This window comes from Amblyraja radiata, chromosome 29 (assembly GCF_010909765.2).
Source record: "Amblyraja radiata isolate CabotCenter1 chromosome 29, sAmbRad1.1.pri, whole genome shotgun sequence".
NCBI classification, from domain to species: domain Eukaryota; kingdom Metazoa; phylum Chordata; class Chondrichthyes; order Rajiformes; family Rajidae; genus Amblyraja; species Amblyraja radiata.
Window position 1 is genome coordinate 31,993,619 of NC_045984.1, and position 24,237 is coordinate 32,017,855.

Below are 24,237 nucleotides of genomic sequence, written 5' to 3' on the forward strand. Positions count from 1 at the left end.
ATATTGGGCTAAATTAGTTTGTCCCGTACGGGACCGCCCTTGTCCCGTATTTGACCGCTGCTACTCGGGTCGAGGGGACTGTCGGGTCGGAACGCCGCGTCCGGCCCCGCCTCACCCGTCCCGACGTAGTGCAGCCCATGGAGTGCAGCAGCAGCTCCTCGCCCGTGGCCCCGTCGGTCGGTCGGCAGCCCGGCCAGCTGTCCGACCTTCGGACCTTCGCTGACCGCCGACACCCCCACCACCACCCCTCCTTCTCACGGCCGATCATCGGTTCATGAGTTGGGTGGGGCGCCGGACTTTGTGCGCGACGTCACCCGGGCCAAAACTACTCAGCTGGCCCACCGGCTGGGCTTTGTGTGTAGTCCAGCACCCGGGGACAACTCATCATTCACCCAGCCACGGCCAAGTCGGTCAACGAATTGCCGTCGGGAATTTGTCCCTTATTTTGACCTCTTGCCCCTTATTTGGGAGTGAGAACGTTGGCGACCCGACCAATACTTCACATTTACTATAAAAACTCTCAAACGCTCCTCCTACGCAGGGCCCTGAACAGGCTTGTAGTTGACCTTAAACAAGTGGATAAGGTCACATTCACTTACACTGAGAACATATGTAGATTATACACAGTAGCAGGGAGTGGCAGTGTTACGCTGTTGCTTTTGAACTAATACAAGTTCAGAATTCCTACTGGGACCGTTGGGAACTCTGAATGTAGAAAGAACACGAGCAATAAAACAGGAGAAGGCTGAGTGATCCAAATCTGAGTTGGCATTAGAGTTTGTTGCCAAAGTTAACAGGTACTTGAATGTACCCCTATCCTTTACCAGAGGACTGTTACAGTGGGCGGCACGGTGGCGCAGCGGTAGAGTTGCTGCCTCACAGCGCCAGAGACCCGGGTTCGATCCTGACTACGGGCTGCAGTTTGTACATTCTATCTGTGACCTGCGTGGGTTTTCTCCGGGCGCTCCGGTTTCCTCCCACACTCCAAAGACATACAGGTTTGTAGGTTAATTGGCTTTGGTAAAATTGTAAATTGTCCCCAGTGTGTGTGTGGGATAGCGTTAGTGTGTGGGGATCGCTAGACGGCACGGACTCGATGGGCCGAAGGGCTGGTTTCCGCACAGTGTCCCTAAACTAAACTAAGCGAAATATTTGAAGGTAGGCTGAAAATGCTGGAGAAACTCAGCGGGTGAGGCAGCATCTATGGAGAGAAGGAATAGGTGACGTTTCGGGTCGAGACCCTTAAGGGTGAGGCAGCATCTATGGAGCGAAGGAATAGGTGACGTTTCGGGTCGAGGCCCTTAAGGGTGAGGCAGCATCTATGGAGCGAAGGAATAGGTGACGTTTCGGGTCGAGACCCTTTCGGGTCTCGACCCGAAACGTCGCCTATTCCTTCTCTCCATAGATGCTGCCTCACCCGCTGAGTTTCTCCAGCATTTTTTGTCTACCTTCGATTGTTCCAGCATCTGCAGTTCTTTCTTAAGCTAAATGTTTGGCTCATCGAGGCTGGTCCACCATTCATCAATATCATGACTGATCTGCAACTCAGCTGCATTCCCTGCACTTTAACCTTGAATCCTTTAAATCTCTGTTTCAAACAAACTCTATGACTCTAGTTTAGTTTAGTTTAGTTTATTGTCACGTATACCGAGTGAAAAGCATTTTTGTTGCTTGCCAACCAGTCAGTGGAAAGACAACACATGATTTACAATCGAGCCGTCCACAGTGTACAGAAACAGGATAAAGGGAATAACGTTCAGTGCAAGGTAAAGTCCAGCAATTAAAGATAGTCTGAGGGTCTCCAATGAGGTAGATGGGAGGTCAGGACCGCTCTCTAGTTAGTGGTAGGATGATTCAGTTGCCTGATAACAGCCGGGAAGAAACTGCCCCTGAATCTGGAGGTGTGCGTTGGTTTTCACACTTCTGTACCTCTTGCCTGATGGGAGATGGGAGAAGAGGGAGTGACCGGGGGTGAGACTGGTCCTTGATGATGCTGCTGGCCTTGCCGAGGCAGCATGAGGTGTAGATGGAGTCGATGGAAGGGAGGTTGAGTACTCTAGGCACTTGACAGTATCTCAGCGGGTCAGGAAACATCCCTGGATGTGTTTTCGCTCTTCTGTAGTCTCCACAGAACTCTGGCTTGGAGCATGGCAAAGGACATCTACCCTCTGAGGGAAGAAAGCTCTCCCCATCTCAGTCCCAAACAGACTACCCCTAGTGCGGAGAGTGTGATCCCTCATTCTGGATACTTACGATACGATACAACTTTATTTTAATTGGTCTGCCAACAGTCAGAAAACACAAGGTACATAATAATAATAAATTTTATTTATGGGTGCCTTTCAAGAGTCTGAAGGACACCTACATGAAATTAAAGTGATGAATCCAGGATTGGGGTGGGGTGGTGGGAGTCTGTTCCACGGTTGAAGGGGGAGGAGTTGTACAGTTTGATAGCCACAGGGAAGAAGGATCTCCTGTGGCGTTCTGTGCTGCATCTTGGTGGAATCAGTCTGTTGCTGAAGGTGCTCCTCAGGTTGACCAGTGTGTCACGGAGGGGGTGAGATGTATTGTCCAGGATGTTCCGCAGTTTGAGGAGCATCCTCTCCTCCCTCCCCTCCTCAGACAGGTAACGTCCATTCTGTATTCTGTCTGTTGAAGCCTGTGGGAATATTGCAGATTTCCATCTTCTCCGAGGAGTTCCCTTCACGGCAACTTTGACATCATCAGATTCTCACAGTTCACAATGAAGAGTTTTGTTCGGAGATACAGCGTGAAAACAGGCCCTTCGGCCCACCGAGTCCACGCTGACCAGTGGTCACCCCGTACATTTAGCACTATCCTACACACTAGAGATCTTTACAACACCCCATTAACCTACAAACCTGCACGCCTCTGGAATGTCGCCTCTGGAATGTGGGAGGAAACCGGAGCACCCGGAGAAAACCCACGCAGGTCACAGAGAGAACGTACAAAGTCCAGACATACAGCACCCGTGGTCAGGATTGAAACCGGGTCTCTGGCGTTGTGAGGCAGCGACTCTACCCGCTGGGCCACCGTGTCGCCCACTGGAAAAGTCCTCCCGAAAACAATAGGGGTACATTCAAGCACCTGTTAAATTTGCCAACACACTCTAATACCAATTTAGATTTGGATCACAAAATGTGGCCCAAAATCAAATATATATGGAGTCCTGAAAAAGTATTAAGGTTAGATATGGACACACGCCCTCTAAACTGTTTGCTGCTGAAATAAACTTTATTTTCCAGATTTTATTAATTATTTTATCATCAAACGTATGAAACTGAGAACGTTATACTTCTAGAGAGCGTTTCACAAAGGTTCGATCTTGACCACGGGTGCTGCCTGTGTGGAGTTTGTACGTTCTCCCTGTGACCGCGTGGGTTTTCTCCAGGTGCTCCGGTTTCCTCCCACACTCCGAAGGCGTGCAGGTTTGTAGGTTAATTGTAAATTGTTCCTAGTGTGTGTGTGTGTGTGTGTGTAGGATAGTGCTAGTGTACGGGGTTATCGCTGGTCGGCGCGGGCTCGCTGGGAAGAAGGGCCTGTTTCCGCGCTGTATCTCTAAAGTCCAAGGCCGTACACTGTGGGAGCATCTTTCACAAACCAAGAACATTCGGGCGGCACGGTGGCGCAGCGGTAGAGTTGCTGCCTCACAGCGCCAGAGACCCGGGTTCGATCCCAACTACGGGTGCTGTCTGTACGGAGTTTGTACGTTCTCCCCGTGAGTTTTCTCCGAGATCTTCGGTTTCCTCCAACACTCCGAAGATGTACAGGTGTGTAGGCTAATTGGCTTATTGTGAATGTAAATTGTCCCAAGTGTGCGGTGCTGGTTCGAAGGGCCGAATGGCCAACTCGTGCACGTATTTTCTATGTTAATATGTTTGGGCCCTTGTCAGTGTGCGTGGGTTACCTCGAGGATGCTCCCCACCCCCCCCTCCCTTGCCACTGGGGCTCTAGTTGGTAGATTGATCAGCTATGGGAGTGAAGGTGAATGGTCAGAACACCAGGCTGGTGTTGATGAGCTTGTGAGAGAGTGTAGGTGACAGGAGCGGCACGGTGGCGCAGTGGTAGTTGCTGCCTCACAGCGCTGGAGTCCCTGGTTCCATCCTGACTAAGGGTGTTGTCTATACGGAGTTTGCACGTTCTCCCCGTTACCTTGTGGGCTTTCTCCGGGTGCTCCGGTCCCCCCCCCCCCCCCCCCTACATCTCAAAGACGTGCAGCATTAATTGGCAAAAATTGTAAATTTTTCCGAGTGTGTAGGACAGTGTTATCACTGGTTGGCGTAGACTCAGTGGGCCAAAGGGCCTGTTTCCGTACTGAATATCTGAAGTACCAAAGACGTGCAGGTTTGCAGGTTAATTGGCTCCTGTAAATTGTCCCTTGCGTGTGGTATAGAACTCGTGTGTGGGGATCGCTGGTCGGCACGGTCTTGATGGGCCGAAGGGCCTGTTTCCACGCTGTCGCCCTGAAGCCTAAAGTGACTATGAAGTAAATGGAGGAATGATTTTGATGACACACACACACATACATACTCCACGGCCCAAATGAATCCTTTCTGCACTGAAGGAAAATATGAAAATATTAATGATGAATGATGTGAGATTTTGTCAGTAACTGCTGGAGGAGTCACAGTCTAGGTCATACTCCTGGATTCGCAGCTTGATGTACGAGAGTTTGTTCTTCAGGTAAGTGCATCGTTGCTTCTTCTCCACAAATGTTGGGTCCTGTTGGATTAAAAGAGCTGCAGTTAGAAGATGCCCAACACAAATTGGAGGAACAGCACCTCATATTTCGCCTGGGCATCTTACACCCCAGCGTATGAATATTGATCTCTCTAACTTCAAGTAACCCTTGCTTTCCCACTCTCTCCATCTCTCCCCCTTCCCTAATCTGACTGTCCTTGTTTACATTTTATCTGTTTGCTTTGTTGTAACCTTCTGCTTGCTAACAACGATCTATTCCACATTTGCCTGGATCTACATCCCCCTCGTCCCCCTCGCCTCGTTTTCACACCTAACACTTCCTTATCTCCAGGGGGGAGGGGTCAGGACAGTGGAGGAGGGGCCTGGACAGAGGGAGGGGCCAGGGTGGTGGAGGAGGGGCTGAGACAGTGAGGGAGGGGCCGGGACAGTGAGGGAGGGGCCTGGACAGTGAGGGAGGGGCCGGGACAGTGAGGGAGGGGCTGGGACCGTGAGGGAGGGGCCGGGACAGTGAGGGAGGGGCCGGGACAGTGAGGGAGGGGCTGGGACAGTGAGGGAGGGGCTGGGACAGTGAGGGAGGGGCTGGGACGGTGAGGGAGGGGCTGGGACGGTGGGGGAGGGGCTGGGACGGTGGGGGAGGGGCTGGGACGGTGGGAGAGGGGCCGGGATGGAGGGGGAAGGGCCGGGACGGAGGGGGAAGGGCCGGGACGGAGGGGGAGGGGCTGGGACAGTGAGGGAGGGGCCGGGAGAGGGGGGGCGGGGCTGGGAGAGGGGCTTTGACGGTGAGGGAGGGGCGGGGACTGTGGGGGACTGTGGGGGAGGGGCTGGGACCGTGAAGGCCTGGACAGTGGGGGAGGGGCCAGGATGGTGAGGGAGGGGCCTGGACAGTGAGGGAGGGGCCTGGACAGTAAGGGAGGGGCCTGGACAGTGTGAGCTGGGTGTGGCGTGAATAGCCTTCAGTAAGTCTGTCTGCTTTAAGCAAAATCCGTCATAAAGGTGTCCGTAAAAACAAAGGTTAACTACACTCACATTCTTTTTCTCCTTATAATCTTCGAGGATCTTCATTATACGTCTGTGCTCCTGGGAAAAGAGAGAAGGACAAGTGTGGAAGTGAGAATAAGGTCATAAGTGATACCAGCAGAATCAGGCCATTCGGCCCATCAAGTCTACTCGGCCATTCTATCATGGCTGATCTATCTCTCCCTCCTAACCCCATTCTCCTGCCTTCAATGCCTTGTACATTCCCATCTAAATCATTCATCTTCTTGTCGAGTCCACACACAAGATTAGAAGCTGTCCAGCCAGAGTTGAACACACGCCTCGGCATCTGCACACAATGGAGTCTGTCGTGTTGCTTCTTGTGCTTCTTGTGTGTGGTGGTGGAAACAGGGCCGCGATCGACGTGCACGCATGGACTCCATCCAAATCATTGATCTTCTTCTTCTTGCGTGTGTGGCGTGCACAGCCTAAAGTTGTAGGACAACTTGTTCTATTTGATCTTCCGTTTGTGCACGTCGAGTTGATTGCATTAGTCGAAGCAGGGCGTACCACGTGAAGGTTGCAATCTCCCACCCCCAAATCATTGATATAGGTGACGAACAGCAATGGGCCCAGCACCGAACCCTGAGTCACACCACTAGTCATAGGTGTAACAAATGTCGGACATTCTGGTGCTTTGACGTCCACGTGCTCTGGCTTTGATTTGACCTTTTGCATAACTTTCATTCATTTGTTCTTTCCACCTTTTCATATCTCCAGTTTCCCTCTCCCTGACTCTCAGTCTGAAGAATTGAATTGAATTGAAGACTCTGTTGTCACATGTGACAAGTCACGTTGAAATTCTTTACTCGCATACACAAGGTATGCAAATAGTCACTATATAAAGGGCGCTGACAAAGTTACAAAGTACCCCCGAGCCAGGTCCTCCTTTGTTCTTCCCGAGAAGGATCTCGACTGGAAACGTCACCTATAACCTTTTCTCCAGAGATGCCGCCTGACCCGCTGAGTTACTCAGCGAAGGTAGACAAAAGTGCTGGAGAAACTTAGCGGGTGTAGCAGCATCTATGGAGCGAAGGAAATAGGCAAAGTTTCGGGCCGAACCCCTTCTTCAGACTGATGTAGGGTGGGGGGGGAGGGCGGGGCAGGGCGGGGAGAAGAAAGGAGAAAGGAAGAGGAGGAGCCCGAGGGCTGAGGGAGAGCTGAGAAGGGGAGGAGACAGCGAGGGCTGCCGGAAATTGGAGAATTCCATGTTTATGCCACTAGGGTGCAGACTGCCCAAGCGGAATATGAGGTGCTGCTCCTCCAATTTGCTGTGGGCCATGGCGGAGGCCCAGGACAGAAAGGTCGGATTCGGAATGGGAGGGGGAGTTACTCAACGACCCTGTTAACCTTCCTGGAAGGGATTGATGTTATTACGGTGAGAGGGGCAAAGTTGAAATGAGATGTGCGTGGCCAGGTTTTATTTACACAAAGAGGGTAAAGTGTAGAGGACGCGCTGCTGGGGCTGGTGGTTGAGGCAGATATGGTGGTGGCATTCAGGAGACTTGTGAATAGGTCAACACAAAATGCTGGAGTCACTCAGCGGTATTGGCAGCATCTGGATGAGGGAATTGAAGGCAATATCTCCAAGTTTGCGGATGACACTAAGCTGGGGGGCAGTGTTAGCTGTGAGGAGGATGCTAGGAGACTGCAAGGTGACTTGGATAGGCTGGGTGAGTGGGCAAATGTTTGGCAGATGCAGTATAATGTGGATAAATGTGAGGTTATCCATTTTGGTGGCAAAAACAGGAAAGCAGACTATTATCTAAATGGTGGCCGACTAGGAAAAGGGGAGATGCAGCGAGACCTGGGTGTCATGGTCCACCAGTCATTGAAAGTAGGCATGCAGGTGCAGCAGGCAGTGAAGAAAGCGAATGGTATGTTAGCTTTCATAGCAAAAGGATTTGAGTATAGGAGCAGGGAGGTTCTACTGCAGTTGTACAGGGTCTTGGTGAGACCACACCTGGAGTATTGCGTACAGTTTTGGTCTCCTAATCTGAGGAAGGACATTATTGCCATAGAGGGAGTGCAGAGAAGGTTCACCAGACTGATTCCTGGGATGTCAGGATTGTCTTATGAAGAAAGACTGGATAGACTTGGTTTATACTCTCTAGAATTTAGGAGATTGAGAGGGGATCTTATAGAAACTTACAAAATTCTTAAGGGGTTGGACAGGCTAGATGCAGGAAGATTGCTCCCGATGTTGGGGAAGTCCAGGACAAGGGGTCACAGCTTAAGGATAAGGGGGAAATCCTTTAAAACCGAGATGAGAAGAACTTTTTTCACACAGAGAGTGGTGAATCTCTGGAACTCTCTGCCACAGAGGGTAGTCGAGGCCAGTTCATTGGCTATATTTAAGAGGGAGTTAGATGTGGCCCTTGTGGCTAAGGGGATCAGAGGGTATGGAGAGAAGGCAGGTACAGGATACTGAGTTGGATGATCAGCCATGATCATATTGAATGGCGGTGCAGGCTCGAAGGGCCGAATGGCCTACTCCTGCACCTAATTTCTATGTTTCTATGTTTCTATCTCTGGAGAGAAGGAGAAAATAGAACCCATTCCTTCTCTCCAGAGATGCTGCCTGTCCCGCTGAGTTACTCCAGCATTTTGTGTCTATCTTTGATTTAAACCGGCATCTGCAGTTCTTTCCTACACTTTTGGATAGGTACATGGATTAGCATTGATTGGAGGGGAAAGGGACATGTGCAGGCAGGGAAGAGCTGGTCATGGCATCATGTATAGCACAGACATTGTGGGCCGAAGGGCCTGTTCCTGTGTGTTTACTGTTCTACATGCTATGTAATAAGGCAAGTGCTTGATGGTGTAGGAATGAAATTCAGATGCTGGTTTAATCCGAAGATAAACACAATGTGCTGGAGTAACTCAGCGGGACAGGCAGCATCTCTGGAGAGAAGGAATGGGTGACGTTTCGGGTCGAGACCCTTCTTCAGACTGAGAGTCAGCGAGAGGGAAACTAGAGATAAGAAGAGGTGCAGAGAACAAATCAATGAAAGTTGTGCAAAAGGACAAATCAAAGACAATGCCACAGGACATCAAAGCTACACACAAGATGCTGGAGTGAGTGACTCAGCTGGACAGGCGGCATCTCTGGATAAAAGGAATGAGTGACGATTCAAGTCGAGACCTCTCTTCAGACGGAGAGTCATGGGAGAGAGATTATAGATGTTGATGTGGTGAGATAGAGAACAAATGAATGAAAGGTATGCAATAAAGTAACGATGATCAAGTAAACAGGCCATTGTTAGCTGTGGACTAGGTGAAACCAAGTAACAGACAATGAGACTCAACAACGTCACCCATTCCTTCTCTACAGAGATCCTGCCTTTCCCGTTGAGTTACTCCAGCATTTTGTGTCTATCCGCTTCACGAACTCAAACATTGCGATAGTCCCTGCCTCATCTTCCTCCACTGGCAGCTCGTTCCATTCACCCACCGCCCTTTCAATTTAAACCAGCATCTGCAGTTCCTTCCTTACAGAGCTGCAAGGGTAAGTTGGCCAATAACACTCTGCAGTTTTGACCAAAACCCTAGACTCCGACTTGCCACCTTCTCCTAAAAAGGCTGCCGGGCCCTTTAATTGGCCCTGGTTTTGCCTGACCGGAGAGGTGAGAAGAGGGAGTAGCCGGCTCCAACTGTTGGCAGCAAATATTTGACAACCCCTTGGCTTTTGTTTTCTCGATACCGAGTTACTGATAAGGAACTGATAGCCTGAGGAATGTTCGACTCGTTTAGAAATCTCCCCAACTCACTGCGAGCTGGAAAAGGCACAAAGAGTTGCCAGTGTTAGCACACCCGTGATAAACACCCTCCGTACACGGACACAAGGTAGACCTGCCGATGGTGCCAGCAATGTCTAGGCACCCTTCCTTAAAGGTCTTGGAGACATCACCGTCACGCACTGAAGATAGACACAGAAAGCTGGAGTTACTCAAGAGTGTTTTGTTGTCACATGTCCCAGATAGAACAATTAAATTCTTACTTGTTGCAGCACAACAGAATATGTCAACACAGTGCCCTCAGCGGGTCAGGCAGCATCTCTGTGGAGAAGGAATAGGTGCCTCAGGCCGGTTCTCTGGATGCTTTCGAGAGAGAGCTAGATAGGGCTCTTAAAGATAGCGGAGTCAGGGGATATGGGTAAAAGGCAGGAACGGGATACTGATTGTGGATGATCAGCCATGATCACATTGAATGGCGGTGCTGGCTCGAAGGGCCAAATGGCCTACTCCTGCACCTATTGTCTATTGACGTTTCGGGTCGAGAGTTTGACGAAGGGTCACCTATTCCTTCTCTCCAGAGACGCCAGTTCTCCGACTAGTCCGACTGTCCTCGTTTACATATTCCCTGTTTGTTCTCACCTTCCCCCAGTTAACAATGATCTATTCTACATTTTCCTTGATCGCCGTCCTCATTGTCTTGTTTTCACACCTTACACTTCCTTATCTCCGTATCTCCCTCTCCCCTGACTCTCAGTCTGAAGAAGGGTCTCGACCCGAAACGTCACCCATTCCTTCTCTCCAGAGATGCTGCCTGTCCCGCTGAGTTACTCCAGCACTTTGTGTCGATGTTCTGGGTTCACTCAGCTGTTTTGCGGGTGTGTATATCACAGCAGAATGAACAGCGACGGCTGCTGCACAGTTCGTATTTATCTTTGGACACTTCAATGTCAACTTCCGCTAACAATGATCCATTCTACAGCTCACACGAACTTCTTCCCCTTTGATCTCTCATTTTCACACCTTACCCTTCCATATCTCTGTGTCTCCCTCTCCCCTGACTCTCGGTCTGAGGAAGGGACTCGATCCAAAACGCCGCCCACTCTTTCCCTCTGCCTGGCCCGCTGAGTTACTCCAGCATTCTGTGTCTATCTTCAGTGGAAACCAGCATTCCATCCCACACATTTTCACCGACCTCTGATGTCTCGACGTAGTGGGGCAGTCTCTCGATCAGCGTCTTCAGCTCTCCAAACTTCCTGTTGGCCGCATAGATCTCAGTGTGTAGCTCCCGATATTCCGCGTACTGGTCATTGAACACTCCCTTGTAGCGTTCTCTCTCCTCTGCAGTCTCAATCTTCGGGTACTTTCTGTGAGGAATGAAGTTTGCACGTGATTGCGATTAGTTTAGTTGAGATTAGTTTATCGTCACGTGTACCGAGGTACAGTGAAAAGCTTTTGTTGCGTGCTAACCAGTCAGAGGAAAGACAATACATGATTACATAGAAACATAGAAATTAGGTGCAGGAGCAGGCCATTCGGCCCTTCGAGCCTGCACCGCCATTCAACATGATCATGGCTGATCATCCAACTCAGTATCCCGTACCTGCCTTCTCTCCATACCCTCTGATCCCCTTAGCCACAAGGGCCACATCTAACTCCCTCTTAAATATAGCCAATGAACTGGCCTCGACTACCGTCTGTGGCAGAGAGTTCCAGAGATTCACCACTCTCTGTGTGAAAAAAGTTCTTCTCATCTCGGTTTTAAAGGATTTCCCCCTTATCCTTAAGCTGTGACCCCTTGTCCTGGACTTCCCCAACATCGGGAGCAATCGTCCTGCATCTAGCCTGTCCAACCCCTTAAGAATTTTATAAGTTTCTATAAGATCCCCTCTCAATCTCCTAAATTCTAGAGAGTATAAACCAAGTCTATCCAGTCTTTCTTCATAAGACAGTCCTGACATCCCAGGAATCAGTCTGGTGAACCTTCTCTGCACTCCCTCTATGGCAATAATGTCCTTCCTCAGATTTGGAGACCAAAACTGTACGCAATACTCCAGGTGTGGTCTCACCAAGACCCTATACAACTGCAGTAGAACCTCCCTGCTCCTATACTCAAATCCTTTTGCTATGAAAGCTAACATACCATTACATTGCTGCCTGACCCGCCACTCCAGCATTTTATGTCTGTCTTCGGTATAAACAGTTCCTCTCTACAGATACATGATTACAATCAAGCCATCCACTGTACAGAAACAGGATGAAGGGAATAACTGTTTAAGGAAGAACTGCAGATGCTGGTAAAATCGAAGGTAGACACAAAATGCTGGAGTAACTCAGCGGGTGAGGCAGCATCTCTGGAGAAAGGGAATTGGCGACGTTTCGTGTCGAAACCCTTCTTCAGACGGTCTGAAGAAGGGTTTCGGCCCGAAACGTCGCCTATTTCCTTCGCTCCATAGATGCTGCTGCACCCGCTGAGTTTCCCCAGCAATTTTGTGTACCTTCGATATTCCAGCATCTGCAGTTCCCTTTTGTTCACTGGTGTTTAGTTTAGTTTAGAGATACAGCGCGGAAACAGGCCCTTCGGCCCACCGGGTCCGCGCCGACCAGCGATCCCCGCACACTAACACTATCCTACACCCACTAGGGACAATTTTTACATTTACCAAGCTAAATAACCTACAAACCTGTACGTCTTTGGAAACCACTGATCAGTTAAAACCAACATGCGTCACAAGAACATATCAAACATTGCCTATTTTCCAGTGTTTTTAAACCTTACGAAAAGATAGAGATCATAGCCAAGATGCCAGCAATCTTGCCCTCCCTCAAGATCTCGGGATAGATCCTATGAGGCCTGGGGATTTATCTACCTTAATGACCTTCCAGAGATCTAACACGTCCTTCCTCTTAATATGAACATACCCTAGAATGCCATCACCCAAGTCATAATGATAAAAGGAGAACTCTCTCTAACTTCTACAGGTGCACAGTGGAGAGCATGCTGACCGGTTGCATCGTGGCTTGGTTCGGCAACTTGAGCGCCCTGGAGAGGAAAAGACTACAAAAAGCAGTAAACACTGCCCAGTCCATCATCGGCTCTGACCTCCCTTCCATCGAGGGGATCTATCGCAGTCGCTGCCTCAAAAAGGCTGGCAGTATCATCAAAGACCCACACCATCCTGGCCACACACTCATCTCCCCGCTACCTTCAGGTAGAAGGTACAGGAGCCTGAAGACTGTAACAACCAGGTTCAGGAATAGATACTTCCCCACAGCCATCAGGCTGTTAAACCTGGCTCGGACAAAACTCTGAACAATAATAGCCCATTATCAATGGTATATGGACACACTGATCTGTTTTGTAGTAAATGCCTACTATGTTCTGTGTGCTGAAGCAAAGCAAGAATTTCATTGTCCTATCAGTGACACATGACAATAAACTCTCTTGAATCTTGGATACAACGTGGAAACAGGCCCTCCGGCCCAAACTGGCCAACATGTCCCATCTACACTCGTCACAGCTGCCTGTGTTTGGCCCGTATCCCTCTAACCCTGTCCTATCCATGTCCCTGAATAAATGTTTCTTAAACGTTACGATAGTATTGTGCCTTTGTCCATGGACCTTCCTGTTCCCAGCTATCTAACATTCAGGTATTCTCACCACAGGCTGAGCAGAAGCAATGACTCTATTTCTGTCCCCAATCATGCTCCTGGCTGGAGCGTTTCCCCCACATTTACTCACTCTGTAATTATTTTACATTTACTAACGGCCACAGACGGCTGTGGAGGCCAAGTCAGTGGATATTTTTAAGGCAGAGATAGAATGATTCTTGATTAGTACGGGTGTCAGGGGTTATCGGGAGAAGGCAGGAGAATGGGGTTAGGAGGGAGAGATTGGATGGCGGAGTAGACTTGATGGGCCGAATGGCCTAATCCTGCTCCGTCAACTTAGGAAGTTAAGAAAGACCATCTTCCTTACGTGACGTAATCGGGAACGATGAGAGGCTTTGGGATGAATCCGGCGGGAATGGACTTGTTGAGCGTGCCTGCACCGTTGCACCGCGACGGGAAGTTCTTGGCGACCCCTTCGCCGGGCGGCCGCGGTGCGTTTGCCCGGAACGACATGCGTTTGAAGGAGAACGGCCGTCTCACCGCCACCACTTTGGCCGCTCCGCGCTAAAGGAGGCAACGGAACGACACGTTAGCTGTAAGCGCCGACCTCAATGTCGAACGAGATCCTTTCACATCAACGTGGTAGACAAAAACGCTGGAGAAACTCAGCGGGTGAGGCAGCATCTATGGAGCGAAGGAATAGGTGACGTTTCGGGTCGAGACCCGGAAGGGTCTCGACCCGAAACGTCACCTTATCCTTCGCTCCATAGATGCTGCCTCACCCTTAAGGGTCTCAACCCGAAACGTCACCTATTCCTTCGCTCCATAGATGCTGCCTCACCCTTAAGGGTCTCAACCCGAAACGTCACCTATTCCTTCGCTCCATAGATGCTGCCTCACCCTTAAGGGTCTCAACCCGAAACGTCACCTATTCCTTCGCTCCATAGATGCTGCCTCACCCTTAAGGGTCTCAACCCGAAACGTCACCTATTCCTTCGCTCCATAGATGCTGCCTCACCCTTAAGGGTCTCGACCCGAAACATCACCTTCCGGGTTTCGGCCCGAAAATATTTTCTGATCAGTATTTAAGAGAGCTATATGAACCTGGGTCTTCAAGATCCTTATCAGTTTTTGGTATAAGTGTTATTGTAGATTCATTTAAAGTTTCTGGGGGTTTCTGTAGAGTGTAAGCGTATTTGTACAGTGTCTGTAAACGTGGGGAAATCAGTTCATGAAATCTTTTATAAAATTCAGAATTTAGGCTATCAGGACCGGCGGCCTTTCCGTTTTTTAAAGATGTCTTCGATGTCTTTCACTGTAATTTCAGCACCTAGTAATTCTCTCTCTCTCTCAGATCTAAACCCGTAAGATTACATTTCTGTAAAAATGTTCCCATTCCTGCGGATTGTTCTGGCGTTACAGTTTTTTGATAGTATTGTAAAAATCTGTCATTGATATCTTTAGGCAGTGTTAAAGTTTCTCCCTTGTCTGATCTAATTTTGTAAATTGTTTTTTCCCCGTCCAGTTTACGAAGTTGACGTCACCTTTTCCTTCGCTCCGTAGATGCTGCCTCACCCGCAAGGGTCTCAACCCGAAACATCACCTTCCGGGTTTCGGCCCGAAACGTCGCCTATTTTCTTCGCTCCATAGATGCTGCTGCACCTGCTGAGTTTCCCCAGCATTTTTGTCTACCTTTGATTTTCCAGCATCTGCAGTTCCTACTTAAAAACGTGGAGGTGGATCACTGGCCTTGCCCCCAACCCCTCCCCATCGCCGCCCACCAACACCCTCAAGAGTGGGGGGCGGCACAGTGACACAGCGGTAGACCCGGGTTCAATCCTGACCACGGGTGCTGTCTGTACGGAATATATGTACGCATTTTGTGTCCACCTTTGCCAGATTTATCTGTTATCCGACCCTCAGGTTGGGCACTGTGTATGTGAATGAATAAGTTTATTGGCCAATAATTCACATACAAGGAATTTGCCCTGGTGCTCCGCCCGTAAATGTAAGTGGCCAAATGCCTCTTTCACCTTCATTACCACCAGTTGCTGCCTCACAGCGCCAGAGATCCCGGTTCGATCCTGACTTTGGGTGCTGCCTGTACGAAATTTGTACGTTCTCCCCGTGACCTGCGTGGGTTTTCTCCGGGTGCTCCAGTTTCCTCCCACACTCCAAAGACGTACAGTTTTGTGGTTAAATTGCTTAGGGAATTAGTTTAGCTTAGTTTTAAAATATAGTGCAGAAACATGCCCATCGAGAATGCACCGACCAGCGATCCCCGCACACTAACACTATCCTACACACACTAGGGACAATTTACACTTATCCCAAACCAATTAGCCAATCTTCAACTGTCCTAGTACCCTCTGGTCCTAGACTCTCCCACTAGTGGAAACATCCTCTCCACATCCACTCTATCCAGGCCTTTCACTATTCAGTAAGTTTCAATGAGGTCCCCTCCCCACCTCATGCTTCTAAACCCCAGCGAGTTCAGGCCCAGTGCTGACAAAGGCTCATGATACATTAACCCAATCATCCCTGAGACCATTCTTGTAAACCTCCTCTGGACCCTCTCCAGAGCCAGCACATCCTTCCTCAGATATGGTGGGGCCCAAAGCTGCTCGCAATGCTCCAACTGTGGCCTCACCAGCGCCTTCTGGAGCCCAAGCACGACAGCGCTGAGCATTAGATGCCCGATGTTTGTGGTTACTTGGCTTGGCCACCAGCGGTGGAGGGGGGGAGGGTGGGGGCGGGGGGAGATCCTACCTTGCTTTCAAAGGCTTCCCTCTCCCTCCGGTTGAGTTCGTGACGCCACACCTTCAGGCACATGGCGGCACTCAGGAGGTACAGGAGCATGTTGAAGAACAGGAAAGCGGAGGCTGCGATCTGCCCGCTCTCCACCCGGCACAGCTGGTAATACAGTGGGCTGTTGGCCATCATGGTGTAACACAGGCCTCCCAGGCTAAACCCATCGACGTAGACTATGCCAGCCGCCATGTACAAGAAGAAGATGCAGGCGTTCATGGTGAATTCCGTCAGTGGCCACCAGCCCGAGTCCAGAAGGATGGTCCTGTAGTACATCGACAGGCCAAGGATGAGCAGACCGATGGTGACGATCCAAGCCAGGCCCGCCATGACCAGGACAAATGGCGTTTTGGGGCCTGTGTAGTAATAGTTGTTGCCAATCCCATAGGCTGGGTAGGACCCACCGAGGAAATTGTACCATTGGTTGTCTTTCTGTATGTACGCACACACGCACGCAAAGACCATGGCTCCGAACAGGAGCTGCATGACTCCCAGTAGCCTGAGCAGTCCCGGCCACGACTTCATGTAGGCGTGCTTCAGCTGGTAGACGTGCATCCTCTCCGTGTAGCTCTGGGCCGACTCCGGCTCCTTCCCCGGGCAGTCGCTTGGCCAGGACCTCCCGCAATCGTCCACACCTCCGGCCGCCGCTGACCGGTCCCCGCGGCGGGTCAGGAACGGCGAGACCGGCGGCGAGATCTCCTCCGCCCCCCACGAGGAGCCGAGGTCGGGCGTAAACTCGTCCCGCCTTCCGCCGAACCTCCAGAAGCTTTTCCAAGAGTCGGGGATGAACTTCCTCTTTGGTTTGATGTCCGGCAGGAGGAGGCTGCCTTGCACCATGCCCACCGGCGGGCACAGAGGCAGAGGTGGCGGCAAGGACGTCGAGATGTAGGAGTCTTCCTCCTCGGTGGTGGTGGTGTTGGTGTTGGCACCATCGTTCGACATGAGGTGGGTGGGTAGCAACTGCCTCTGGAGACCGGGACATCCAACCTCAACTCCATTCACCGAGGGCCAGCTCACATCAGAACCACTGGACACCACTCTCTGCTCCGATGACATCCTCTAACTACCCAACTTATCTCTCCAGTTTGGTGGGGAGGCGGCAGATTGGCCAAGGAACCTGCAACCAGGAGAAAGCGAGTTCAAATCCCACTCAGTACCAAAACTAAATTGGGGGAGGGGGTCGGTGGGGGCTCCGATTGCAGTGAATGTATTTTTAACAGGGCGGCACGGTGGCGCAGCGGTAGAGTTGCTGCCTCACAGCGCCACAGACCCGGGTTCAATCCCGGCCACGGGTGCTGTCTGTACGGAGTTTGCACGTTCTCCCCGTGACCCGCGTGGGTTTTCTCCGGGTGCTCCGGTTTCCTCCCACACTCCAAAGACGTGCAGGTTTGTAGGTTAATTGGCTTTTGTAAAAAAAAATGTTCCTAGCGTGTCGATGGTTCAAAGGTTCAAAGGTTCAAAGGTTGATTTATTATCACATACACCTAGATGTAGTGATGTAATGGAACCGGTGTGCCGGTAATTACTGGTCAGCGCGGACTCGGTGGGCCAAAGGCGTTACACGTTTCTCTAAAGTGTCTTTCGTGTGTCGGATAGGACTAGTGTACGGGTGATCACTGATTGGCACAAACTCAGGCTCCACGCTGTATCTCTAAAGAACTACTGGGGAGGGACAGGGCAAAAACACTACCATGCATCTGACATAGTATCGGCAGGTTTAATAACTGGTTCACCATGTTAAGGTTCTAAAGGCAATAGAATGAATACTTGACTGAGAAATATACTGGTGGGCAAGAGCAGGTGAGAGGGTCTATAGGAGTTTGTACGTTCTCCCTGTGACCGCGTGGGTTTCCCAAACTGCTTCTTGTACATGCTGGTTAAAGTGGTTCTTCTAGAAGTGCATCTTCTTAGGAGCTGGGGCCGATTAGTCGGGTTTCGAGACCTCCCCCGCATATCTGTGGCTTGTGAATCAAACTTCAGGCCTTTCCCAACTCCTAAGCTGGGGGTAGATTTAACATTCCAAGCATTGGCACGATGCCCACCGTGACTTCAACACTCACTCCAGGGGCAGTGCAGGCCGGCAGCACCAGCACCAATACTCAACACAGGACAAGCAGCATTCACCAACTCGCTGGACTTTGTTTCCCTGGGAATTCTCTCACTTGTTGTTCCCACTGGACACACAGAAACACATCTACACACACACACACACACACACACACACACACACACACACACACACACACACACACACACACACACACACACACACACACACACACACACACACACACACACACACACACACACACACACCACACACACACACACACACACACACACACACACACACACACACACACATACACAGTGACACACTAACACACTCACAAACTACACACACACACACAAACTACACACACACACACACAAACTACACACACACACACACACACAAATATATGGACACGCTCGCACACACACACAGTGACACACTAACACACTCACAAACTACACATACACACACAAACTACACACACACACAGTGACACACTAACACTCACAAACTACACATACACACACAAACTACACACACACACACACACAGTGACACACTAACACACTCAAACTACACACACACACACACACACACACACACACACACACACACACACACACACACACACACACACACACACCACACACACACACACACACACACACACTACACACACACACAGAAAATGAACACATACCACATACACATAACATGTAGGAAGGAAGTGCAGGTGCTGGTTTAAACCGAAGATAGACACAAAATGCAGGAGTAACTCAACGGGACAAGCAGCAGCTCTGGAGAGAAGAAATGGGTGACGTTTTGGGTCAGTCTGAAAAAGGTCTTGACGCAAAGAGTCACAAATTCCCTCTCTCCAGAGATGCTGCCTGTCCCGTTGAGATACTCCAGCTTTATGTGTCTACATACACATAACGCACACACACACACATATACACACTGAAGAAGTGTCCACAGGTTCATGAGTCATTGGAGCAGAATTAGGCCATTCAGCCCATCAAGTCTACTCCACCATTCTCCATCATGGCTGATCTATTTGTCCCTCTCAACCCCATTCTCCTCAAACTCTTTTAGAATTAGATTAGAACGTGGTCACAGGGAGAACGTACAAAGTCCGTACAGATCAAGGATATTCATTAAACCGATGGGTTTCGACAGCATTCTGGTGGCCTGATGGTTAGTTCATAGTTTCATTGCACTGTGGTTCATAAGTTCTAGGAGCAGAATTAGGCCATTCGGCCCATCAAGTCTACTCCGCCATTCAATCATGACTGATCTATCTTTCCCTCTCGACCCCATTAGTCTTAATCCCTATTTATTGAATCTCTTGGGTTAAAGTCCCCCAGTAGCCGAGGTGGACATTGAACTCATGCCTTGTTCAGTGGTCCAGATCTCTGTCTCAGGGTGATTGCACACAGTGGATCGCAAAGCCAGCTCCCCGTCTCCAGGGATTTAGTTACGGGCAAGGTGCCAGTCTTTCCCAACAATGCCCACATCCTGAACATGAGTGTAGACAATGCCCTGTGTTGCTTCACACAATGCAGCACTCACTGAACCAGGAAGGTTGACCTGGATCTGAACTCACAAGATTCGGCCAATGCCCATCCGGCCCCAGCTCATACGCTCGCGTTCATTAGTGATAGGAGCACATTAGGCCATTCGGCCCATCTCCGCCATTCAATCCTGGCTTATGCATCTTTCCCTCTCAATCTTTCTCCCCCATAACCCCTGACATCCGTACTAATCAAGAAACTATCAAACTCCACCTTAAAAATATCCATTGACTTGGCCCCCACAGCCGTCTGTGGCAAAGAATTCCACAGATTCACCACCACCTGCTCTGTAGGAAGGAACTGCAGATGCAGGTTTACTCCAAAGATAGACACGAAATGCTGGAGTAACTCAGCGAGACAGGCAGCATCTATGGAGCGAAGGAATAGGTGACGTTTCGGGTCGAGACCCTTCTTCAGACTGATGGTGGGGGGGGGGGGCGGGAAGAAGAAAGGAAGAGGCAGAGACAGTGGGCTGTGGGAGAGCTGGGAAGGGGAGGGGAAGGAGGGAGAAAGCAGGGACTACCTGAAATTGGAGGTCAACGTTCATACCGCTGGGGTGAGTATGAACATCAAATTCACCATAGAAACATAGAAACATAGAAAGTAGGTGCGAGAGTAGACCACCAGGTCCGTCGAGCCCGCACCGCCATTCGCTCATGGCTGAACACTAAACAGACACACTTACCCACAAACAGTAGACACAAGACACAGAACACAAGACACTACCCTCCCCTTTATACCGCTATCACCCCTTTCCACCCCAAAAACCTCGTGATCTCCTGGGAGAGGCAAAAAACCGGATAAAAACCCAGGTCCAATTCGGGAAAAAAATCCGGGAAATTCCTCTCCGACCCCAATCCAGGCGATCGACACTTGTCCAGGAGATCACTCAGGTCTTACTATACTAACCATACCTAGGTCCATATCCCTGCCCTCTCCCCGTAGCCCCTTATCCCCTTGGCAGCTAAAAAACCATCTATTTTAGTCTTAAATATATTTAAAGTTTCTGCTTCCACTGCTCCCTGGGGCAGTGAATTCCATAAATTAACCACCCTCTGGTGAAGAAGTTCTTCCTCATCTCAGTTTTAAAAGAGCCCCCCCTTATTCTGCAACTATGTCCCCTAGTTCTAGTTTCCCCGATCATTGGGAACATCCTCGGTGCATCCACCCGATCAAGGCCCCTCACGATCTTATATGTTTCAATGAGATCGCCTCTCATTCTTCTAAACTCCAAAGAGTAGAGTTCCAGCCTACTTAACCTTTCCTCATATGTCAATCCCCTCATTGCAGGAATTAATCTTGTAAACCTTCGCTGCACTGCCTCCAGGGCTAGTACATCCTTTCTTAAGTATGGACCCCAGAACTGTACACAGTATTCCAAATGTGGTCTCACTAATACTGTGTACAGCTGCAGCAAGACCTCCGTGTTTTTATACTCAATCCCCCTAGCAATAAAGGCCAAAACTCCATTGGCCTTCCTGATTGCTTGCTGCACCTGCATACTAACTTTTAGTGATTCATGTACTAATACCCCTAGATCCCTTTGCGTTGCATTACAACGCAGCTCCTCCTCATTTAGAAAATAACTTGCCCTATCATTTTTTTTTCCCAAAGTGAATGACTTCACATTTATTTAGTATTAAACTTCATCTGCCAAGTTGTTGCCCACTCACCTAGCTTATCTATATCCTTTTGCAGACTCTTCCTATCCTCCTCATCCCCTACTTTTCCTCCCATTTTGTATCGTCCGCAAATTTTGATATATTACACTTGGTTCCCTCCTCCAAATCATTTATATAAATTGTGAACAACTGGGGTCCCAGCACCGACCCTTGCGGAACCCCGCTAGTTACCGGTTGCCATCCCGAGTATGAACCATTTATCCCCACTCTCTGCTTCCTATTTGTTAGCCAATCCTCTACCCATGCTAATATATTACCCCCAATCCCATAATTTTTTATTTTTAGCAATAGTCTCTTATGTGGCACCTTGTCAAAAGCCTTTTGGAAGTCCAAGTATACCACATCCACCGGTTCCCCTTTATCCACCCGGGTTGTTACTTCCTCAAAGAATTCGAGCAGATTCGTTAAACAGGACTTCCCCTTCACAAAACCATGCTGGTTCTGTCCGATGAAGTCATGTTTATCCAAGTGCCCCGTTAGTGTTTCTTTAATAATTGTCTCTAACATTTTACCCCCCCACCGATGTTAGACTAACCGGTCTATAGTTACCCGCCTTCTGTTTACTTCCTTTTTTAAATATAGGTGTTACATTGGCCATTTTCCAATCCACTGGGACCGTTCCTGCCTCCAGGGAGTTTTGGAAAATTATCACCAATGCATCCACAATCCCCACCGCTATCTCCCTCAAGACCCTTGGATGTAATCCATCAGGCCCAGGGGATTTATCCTCCTTCAGTCTCATTAATTTCCCTAATACCACCTCCTTGGTGATCTTAATAGTATTTAGCTCCTCCATTCCTACCGCCCCCTGTTTATCCAGCGTTGGAATATTTTTTGTGTCTTCTATGGTGAAGACTGATACAAAATACTCGTTTAATGCCTTTGCCATTTCCATGTTCCCCACCAACAACTCTCCAGTCTCACCCTCCAATGGACCAACGTTCACCTTAGCCACCCTTTTTCTTTTTATATAGCTATAAAAACTCTTACTATTAGTTTTTATGTTGTTTGCTAATTTCCTTTCATAGTCTATTTTCCCCCTTAATTAATCTCTTAGTTATTTTTTGCTGACCTTTAAATGCTTCCCAATCCTCTACCCTCCCACTATCTCTGGCTACCTTATATGCCCTTGCCTTCAGCCGAATACTATCCTTTATAGTTTTACTGAGCCATGGCTGACTGTTCTTACCCTTACCCCTTTTTTTCTTCATAGGAATAAATTTTTCTTGAAGGTTATACAGTAGACCCTTAAACGTACACCACTGCTCATGTACCGTCTTATTCTTGAGTCTGCTATCCCAGTCAACTTTGATCAGCTCATTCCTCATACCTTCATAATCCCCCTTATTTAGACTAAGCACCCTAGCCTGAGTTTCAACCTGCTCCCCTTCTATTTGAATATGGAATTCGACCATATTGTGGTCGCTTGTTCCCAACGAGTCCCTAACTATGACATTTTTAATTAATCCTGCTTCATTACACAGGACCAGATCCAAGATTGCCTCCCCCCTTGTCGGTTCTGTGACATACTGTTCTAGGAACCCGTCTCTAATACATTCTATAAACTCTTCCTCTAGTCTACCCTGCCCAGTTTGGTTTGCCCAATTAATATGAAAATTGAAGTCCCCCATGATTACAGCAGTTCCCTTTTTACATGCGTCAACTATTTGCAGATTTATGTTCTGACTAACAGCGTCACAGCTATTTGGAGGTCTATAAATTACACCCACTAGTGTTTTTTTCCCCTTGTTATTCTCTATCTGTACCCAAGCTGTTTCACTATCCTGATCCTTCAACGCAATATCCTTCCTCTCTATTGCCGTTATTCCCTCCCTTATTAAAAGGGCCACCCCTCCTCCCTTTCTTTCCTGTCTATCTTTCCTAATTGTCGAGTACCCCTCTATATTTAACTCCCAGTCCTGATCCCCTTGCAGCCATGTCTCCGTAATGGCCACAATATCATAACTATATATACTTAATTGCACCGTTAATTTCATTTATCTTATTACGAATACTCCGTGCATTTAGATAAAGCACTTTCAGATGATTTTTACTACCCTTCCTTTCCGTTTTTGCCCCTTTTACATCTAGAGCTTTATCTTCACACATTCTGTCTCCTGTCACATTTTGACTTTCCGCTTCCCCACTGATACCCTGCTCTATTTTCCTCTACCCCTGCCGTTATTACCCCCCTTGATACCTCCCCCCCGCTACTTAGTTTAAAGACCTCTCTACTGCCCTAGTTATATGATTTGCCAGGACCCCAGTCCCAGCACCGTTCAGGTGAAGTCCGTCCTTACAGAACAGATCCCCCTGTCCCAGTACTGGTGCCAGTGGCCCAAGAAACCAAACCCATTATTCCCACACCAGTCCTTTGAGCCACGCATTCAACTTTTTAATTTTACGTACCCTCGCCGATTTGGCCCGTGGCTCAGGTAGCAATCCGGAGATCAGTACCCTCGAGGTTCTGCTTTTTAATTTATTCCCTAAACTGCTCAAACTCTTCAGCAGTCCTCCTTCTCGTCCTTCCTATGTCATTGGTCCCCACATGGACCACGACCACTGGATCCTCCCCCTCCCACTGCAAATTTCTCTCCAGCATCGCAGAGATATCCTTAACCTAGCACCGGGTAGGAACACAGCCTTCGGGACATGTTCTGCTGGCCGCAGAGAACCCTATCTACCCCCAGAATAATACTATCCCCTATCACTACGGCATTTCTTCTAACTCCCCCCTCTTGAATTGGCCTACTGATCCACGGTGCTGCAGCCAGGTTGATCATCCCCCTCACCGCCCCTGCTCCCGTCCTTACATTGAGTAAGAGCCTCGGTCATGCTTGTCAGGGACAAGGGCTGTGGCTCCTGCCGCATCTCCATCCTGGTTCCCCCTACCTGCCCGTTCGCCTTATGGCACAACCTTCCTTTCCTTGGCTCACTGCCTACTGGAATTAGTTAAAACTTGGTCGGTGAATGTGACCATCCCCTTGCACAAACCATCCACGGTAATACTCCCCTCC

At 49.3% G+C, this 24,237-nt stretch overlaps 1 protein-coding gene across 2 annotated transcripts in view; it reads right to left on the reverse strand.

The window, feature by feature from the left end:
- Positions 1 to 4,445: 4,445 nt before the first annotated feature.
- ocel1 (occludin/ELL domain containing 1) overlaps positions 4,446 to 24,237 on the reverse strand; it is a 21,240-nt gene continuing 1,448 nt past the window's right edge. The window contains exons 2-6 of one of the 2 annotated variants that reach the window (XM_033047194.1): positions 15,873 to 17,028; positions 13,471 to 13,667; positions 10,687 to 10,858; positions 5,749 to 5,799; positions 4,446 to 4,743 (exon numbers count right to left, since the gene is read on the reverse strand). In XM_033047194.1, coding sequence (XP_032903085.1) covers positions 4,627 to 4,743; positions 5,749 to 5,799; positions 10,687 to 10,858; positions 13,471 to 13,667; positions 15,873 to 16,967 — 1,632 coding nt within the window. In that variant the 5' untranslated portion in view covers positions 16,968 to 17,028 and the 3' untranslated portion in view covers positions 4,446 to 4,626. Of the gene's footprint in view, positions 4,744 to 5,748; positions 5,800 to 10,686; positions 10,859 to 13,470; positions 13,668 to 15,872; positions 17,034 to 24,237 lie in introns of both variants that reach the window. The other variant, XM_033047193.1, reaches the window with a different exon arrangement.